Consider the following 6,960-nt stretch of genomic DNA (forward strand, 5'->3'; position numbering starts at 1 on the left):
GAGGCATGATTGAAGTCCCCTGATATTATGAGAAGGGCTCTCGGTGATTGTGTTTGCAGTCTGCTGACCAAGGAGTGGAGAGAGTCACAGGCTGCATCCGCGTAATTCAAAATAGTTAATGTAGATGGTAAATATGTAACTCTGATAAGTTGAATTACAATATTTTTCATTAGATTGTTGCTAAAGCGTTACATTTCTAAGCATCCCTCTTTTTAATACGATAAGGTAACTTTGGGTCCAACTGTCTACTTTTCCAAACTCAGTCCATGTGGACTAAATCATGGTGAATGAAAAATATCTATTTTTGAGCACTTTGCTAGCTTTGGGTAGATAATGCACCTAATTTGCAGCACTGTGTGACAAAGAAGCATAATCATACTAAAACTTTGACTAAAAGAAAAAAAACAACAACTGGAACATAGCGTATCCATGCACACAACACTATCACAAGTATGTTAAAAGGTTTTTAGAAAAGCCTCTTAAGTATAATCGCTGCTGGTTTGTCAGCAACCACAGTGTGCTCTCCAAGTCGTCACGCATTATGTTAGCTAGGGCTCTGCTAATGTGATGAGAAGCTGGTGTGCCTTTTGTCTGCCTACTGTGGCCTCAAAATAAATCTGTGGTTAGAGGACTCTTGAAGGGTGACCTTTGATGTCTCTGAAGTTATATTTTTTAAATTTCCCGTTTCTGTTCTCTTTGCATTTGTTATTTGGTGGCGATTCATTTCACTTTCATTTGAATTGTCCCAGTTGTGTATTTGTTGTGTTTGTGGCCAAAAAACCTTTGCCTTTTTAAGTCTGATGGCCAAAGTACAGGCATGGTTTGCACTGGTGCCGTCAGTCAGATCGTGAAAACATGTAGCTCAGGGCAAATACATTATAGAAACATGCACCACAGGTTTCACTGAAAAGTGAGCTTTTGATGTGATGACTGATGATTTTTGAATTTGCATAAGAAAATCTCATTATCTGAAGCTACTATTGCTCTGAAGCATCTTTTCACTTGCACTCGTTCATGTGTTAAATAAAAATAATATAACTGGCCTGCCTATCGCATGGATGCCGTTATGCTGCAATATCTCTTCTATAATTTAAATTCATAAAGCTCAGGATCATTCGAGTAACCAGAAATGAAACCCTAAAATGCTGAATGCATCTATAAGCGAATGTAGATTTTTAAAATATGTAGAGCAGTAGCATGATCAATAATGTATTTGTAACCATGCAGTCAAGGAGTGAAGACATCTACTGTAGAGAATTTTAATACAAGATGAGACTTTTATATGTACAAAGAAATATCTATTTAATAATAATTTTCTTTTAGTAGTTGTAGTTGTTTTTAGTCACTAATGAAGCATATCTGATTATTGCCAATTTACAGCCAATTTTAACACTTGATAGAAAAAAATATGTCATGTTAAACTAATATCACACTTCTGAAAATGTCTGCCAAGGTCAGCAGACTCCTACACAGAGTGTAACCTGGAGTTGTTCTGCATTCATACGTGACTATGTAATAATGAGGCTTAATTCAGGGAAGTGCATTTTTATGAATTTGTTGCCCAGTATGTTGCAAGATTGCTTGGCATAACTTCAGATGACTTTTGATGATAGTCTCCTTCTGCAGTAAATCTGTTCTGACTGATATGATGAGGTTTTCACTCTTTGTTTGTGTTTGTGTGGTTTGGCTTAGATGGAAGAGATGATTAAAGGCATTCGGGAAGTGTTCATTAGTAACCTTGATGACCTGACATGGATGGATGCAGAGACCAAGAAAGCAGCTGAGGAGAAGGTATTGCTTATACTTTTAGCTATAACAGTTAATGATTGTTATACGTATAGCCCATTCTGAATTTCAGGATAGTTGATGGCTAAAAATGTTTGTTCAATTTTCTCAACCTATTCTTGTGCAGGCCCGAGCTATTCGGGAACGGATCGGCTATTCAGACAACATCATGGATGGCGAATATCTTAACAATGAGTACAAAGATGTAAGTATCTGAAAATATGCAACTGAGAATGTTTTCCTTCTTTCATGGAATCATTTCAGCAGAATACAGAGCGCCTTTATTGTAGCCGCATATCGGTTCTGTGAAAAATCTCTGTGAATTCCTGGCTTTTATGAGTTTTGCTGGAGAATATATGGCCAAGTGTTGATAGCTCTCATCTCGGCTAATCCTCCTGTTTTTCTCTGTGTTGGTGTTAGCTGAGCTACAGTGCAGAGGAGTACTTTGAAAACATCCTACAGAACCTGGAGTATGTGCAGAAGAAACGCCTGCGGAAACTCAGAGTAAAAGTCAACAAAGAAGAGTAAGCTTTCCATTGAGGGGTAGAATAAACTGCCTTATTCCAGATGTATATTAAGCTGCAATTATTACCATTTAAATTAGCAGTAATAAATCAGTTTTTTTCTCTTTTTGCCACTTTTGGTGTACCCCAGTATCTCACATTTAGCACAGTGCACTGATCATTCTCCCACACATACTCCTACCCACGTATAGAGTTCAGCTTTCCTCGGCTGGGAGGCTAACATTAGCCCAGCTATTAATAACTGCAGGTTAATTTTGATATATTTCATCAAACATGCATTTCACAGTAGTCTAGTGCTCTTTACTGTAGCAGTAGTGCTCTTCACTGTAGGTTAATTCCAACATCTTTCTCCAGGTGGGTAACTGGAGCTGCTGTTGTCAATGCCTTCTACTCATCCAGCAAAAATCAAATAGGTATTTCACATATATGCAAAGATTAAACTGCAAAAAACTAAAACAATACATATTTTATGTATTTGCTGATTTATTTATTTTACTTTTCTTGGTGTCAGTGTTTCCTGCTGGAATCCTTCAGCCTCCTTTTTTCAGCAAAGGCCAGGCTAAGTCTCTCAACTATGGCGGCATCGGCATGGTAATCGGTCATGAGATCACACATGGCTTTGATGACAATGGTATGAGTTTCCGCATTGTTACTCTTTGTTCCTCCCTGGGGCAGTTCTGGCAGACTGCATTGATCTTTGGAAAAATAAATTATATATATATATATGTAATAGATTTCCCCTTGTAACTGGTACCAGAAAAACATGTTTTGTAACACCATTTAGGATCTCAGAACTTTTTTTCCAACTTGGTTCTGCTTCAGAGATGAGAGGATTTATTTATACTGACATCTACTGTTCACAAACACATAAATGTAATTGAAATATGCAACTAACATAGAATATATATGTTAGTTGCTATATGTTATATAGCATTTAAGTGCTCTTAATATTCTTGTTTTCTTGTTCATCAAGTTCAACCTGTCCACATCCCATTCATTCTTTAGGCCGTAACTATGATAAGGATGGCGACCTGAAGGACTGGTGGACACCAGACTCAACACAGAGGTTCCTCGAACTGTCGAAGTGCATTGTTGATCAGTACGGAAACTTCTCTTGGGATCTTGCTAGTGGACTACATGTACGTTCATCTGAACTATATCCATCCTTCTTCTTTCTCTTATCAAATTTCCTCCCATATTTTCCCCCAATATTATCATGAACTTTACTTTATCTCATAATTTGCTTTCCTGTTACCTTTGCCAGCTTATCTGTTGGTCATTTTTCTGTCTTTCCACACATTTTGCTGCCTCATACCTTCTCTGCTCCAGGTGCCCTTAATATTTTGTGTTGACATATCAATGGCTCTTCCTCTCCTTCTCTTTGTCTCACCTTCTGTGTCCTTTTCTTTTGAACAATGCTTCTTTTATCCCTTGTGAAATGATTTCCTATATCCCAAAAGTTATATGTACGACTTGCTGAAATACAGAGGAAAAATTACAGCCTCCTTCTGTCCTTTTCCCCTGTCAATCTTTGTGTTCTATGTCCCTATATCGCCTCTCCAGTTAAATGGTAACAACACCCTCGGAGAAAACATTGCTGACAATGGAGGGATACGACAGGCGTATCAGGTAATGAGCCTGGAAAAAAAAAGAGAGAGAGAGAAATTCTGTTTAAGAGGCCCAGTTTACAGATAAGAGAGGAGGTGATTCAGTCTGCAGCTTGCTATTGTCATCTGCTTTCTAACATTAATAGACTAGTTATTTTGTTAGGTCACAGGCTGGCTCATTAGCTATTGTAAACACAGCAATAAAGGACATAATGTCGCTGCTGGATGTATCAGTTTTAGCTTGGCAAAGCACAGAAAAGACATTCAAAGACTTGAATGCAACATGAAAGAGCAGGTATAGTATTTTCACATAAATTATACATGTCTAACAAAGTACATACACGGTACACTTTTTTTTCTTTCTCTTTCAGCGCAAAGTCTAGATTATTTTTCTAATTAATACGTAGATCTCAGGGAGACAGGATGGATCCATATGCATTTATTTTTCTGTCTGCAAACATGGTGACATAAGTTATGATTTCATAATCAGTGTGATTTTTGGATGTATTCAACATGACTGCTGGGTAAGATTGTGTCACTGATTTAGGCCTACAAGAACTACGTAAAGCAGCATGGAGAGGAACCACCTCTGCCTGGAATTGAACTTTCCCATGATCAACTCTTCTTCCTAAACTTTGCTCAGGTAATAGCCTTACTGTCTGATGCAGCAGTTGTTTGTTGAATAATAAGCCATTTTTTACACATGCATTGTAGTTCTGATCTTTCCTAGGACTGTAGGCAACATTAGAAAAATATCCTGCAAAATGTGCATGCTTCGTGATGGATGGATGGATGGATGGATGGATGGATTGGTGGATTGATTGAATGATGGATGGATTGATGGATGACTGGGTTAAGCAATGGATAGATGTGCAGATTTCTTGGTGCAATTCAGTGCATCCTAATCACTGTCTTTTTACAGGTGTGGTGTGGAACACATCGGCCAGAGCAAGCTGTTAATTCCATTAAAGTTGACGTACACAGTCCAGGGAAATTCAGGTAAACTCAAACCAAGAGTATTTTCTCTACATCAATCAGCTATGTGCTGCCGGCAAAGGGCAGAAAACAAATTACAATGGTAGCTAACATTTTAAAACCTAGACAAAATGATATGTCATGTTAATTTCACTTTCAAGTCCCCGTCTAATATAACAACTTCAGCTCCAACCATCAATCTCCTCTCTACGTTCACAGGGTACTAGGCTCCCTTCAGAATTTCCCAGAATTTGCCAAAGCATTCAACTGCAACAAAAGCAGCTACATGGTTCCTGACAACATCTGCCGTGTGTGGTGATTCACATACCTCTGGGATGGGTCCTCCCCATTCCCCTACAGTACCTCTACCCTCTGATTTTTGAAGAACTCACCGGGGGCTGCATTAAAATGGAAGCTTCCCTTAGCTCTTGACTGGATGGACCATGGCTGGTGGACTGACACTGCAGTATGCACTTCATCCAAGGACGGCAGCACACTGTACCCTCGTAGATGGATGGACTGAGCACTGTCTCTCCACCTCTGACACTGTAGTTCATTCATTCAGCCCAATTATTCTCCTACTCACTGGATACAATCACTTTTGTGTTTTTGTTTTTATTTTTCTCTCAATTTTTCTTGTTTTGCTTCTCATTTATGAGTCCAATGTGTATTTGTGAGTGCACATGTGAGTGTGTTTCAGTCTAAATTCTGCAAAAGTATTTGGCAGAAGAGCACCAGACAGACAAATGTGCTCAGCCCACTGGCATATGAATACACCAGACACCCACTCACACTCATATACATGTAACAGGGCTGAACCACTCTATTGTATGTGGGACTGAGCTGTACTCTCATAAAACCTCAGCTGGTTTCAGCCTTCATCAACATGCTGATCCACTCTTCAGTGTACTCATAGTGTAATCTTTGGTCATCCATAAAACTAGATTAGATAAATTATTATAGAAAATCAAAAGTCATTTTATTATATAGAGCAGCGAGTATTTAATCGCGATCGCATATTACACAGTGCTGTTCTATAATCAATGCTAACATCTTTACCGCAGTTGGCAGGTGGCTGCTCTTCATTAGCAGAATGTGGATTATAAACCAAAATGAAGTTTTTGCCTTTAAGATGACACCTGGTCATAAGTCATAAAGACGACAATCGACAGACACCAAACCCTTTTCGTTCTTCGAGACTCCTGAGTGTTTCCGTGTGAATGAATGTCTCTGTGTCTTTTCCAGTCTTTGTACGTCATTTGTTATAACTGCCTGCTGTTTGTCAAGCAGATTGGTATGCCTTACAGTTGTGCTACTCTGTGTGAGTGTGTATGTGCATTTGTGGGAGAACAAAGGATAAGAAAATGTATTATTAAACAAGTAGCTCGGCTTTTTCTCATGCTCGTTTGCTTTCTCGTTAAGAATTGGATGAGAAAATCAACACCATTCTCACGTCTCAGTGTTTTAGCCAGCTGCCATATGACTTAACTTAGCATAACGAGTGCAAAGAGCTGTCCGTGGTCTGTCCAGTTTATATAATAACCCCGGCTTGATTTCAGTAATTGCCACATTGCGTTTCATGTTTTTATCAGTACGAAAAGCCAAAGTCAAAAAAGAATCTGATTTTTAACAAACTCATGTGAGCGTATTATTAAGCTTCCAAACTTTTGATAAGACATTGAATAAGTGTGTTCATAAAATGTTTAACTATTGAGAAGAAGCATAGTGATTTCCCATTTTTATCTTGGCTTAATCTTACAAAGTGTGCCATATAGCCAATGTTTTCTGTTTTTGTTTTAAGGTGATTATAAGCACAAAGCAAAAAGATTAAGCTTCTTATATAGTTTCAGAAACATTAAAAAAAATCACAAGTGCATCCATTTTTTGAATACAGGTGATTGTATTAAATCAGTAGAATTTAATTAACCATTTCATGTGGTTTTATTTTTTAATGTTAAATTGTAAGTTGAAAAAGCTAGAAATTAGTGCAATGAATGATGTACATGATCATGTAGACCACAGACTGTATACGCCTTCCATGTCCAAGCTATATATATATATATATATAT

General features: G+C 38.0%; 1 protein-coding gene across 3 annotated transcripts in view; it reads left to right on the forward strand.

Moving 5' to 3' along the window:
- LOC102199106 (neprilysin) overlaps positions 1 to 6,933 on the forward strand; it is a 36,685-nt gene extending 29,752 nt beyond the window's left edge. For all 3 annotated transcript variants that reach the window (XM_005742185.1, XM_013913159.1, XM_005742186.1), the window contains exons 14-23: positions 1,693 to 1,791; positions 1,913 to 1,990; positions 2,206 to 2,309; positions 2,664 to 2,722; positions 2,821 to 2,940; positions 3,315 to 3,448; positions 3,873 to 3,938; positions 4,464 to 4,559; positions 4,839 to 4,915; positions 5,111 to 6,933. In XM_005742185.1, coding sequence (XP_005742242.1) covers positions 1,693 to 1,791; positions 1,913 to 1,990; positions 2,206 to 2,309; positions 2,664 to 2,722; positions 2,821 to 2,940; positions 3,315 to 3,448; positions 3,873 to 3,938; positions 4,464 to 4,559; positions 4,839 to 4,915; positions 5,111 to 5,210 — 933 coding nt within the window. In that variant the 3' untranslated portion in view covers positions 5,211 to 6,933. The remainder of the gene's footprint in view (positions 1 to 1,692; positions 1,792 to 1,912; positions 1,991 to 2,205; positions 2,310 to 2,663; positions 2,723 to 2,820; positions 2,941 to 3,314; positions 3,449 to 3,872; positions 3,939 to 4,463; positions 4,560 to 4,838; positions 4,916 to 5,110) is intronic.
- Positions 6,934 to 6,960: the final 27 nt, after the last annotated feature.

Source organism: Pundamilia nyererei, unplaced genomic scaffold (genome assembly GCF_000239375.1).
Source record: "Pundamilia nyererei isolate P.nyererei 1_Seehausen unplaced genomic scaffold, PunNye1.0 scaffold00117, whole genome shotgun sequence".
Classification (NCBI taxonomy): Eukaryota; Metazoa; Chordata; class Actinopteri; order Cichliformes; family Cichlidae; genus Pundamilia; species Pundamilia nyererei.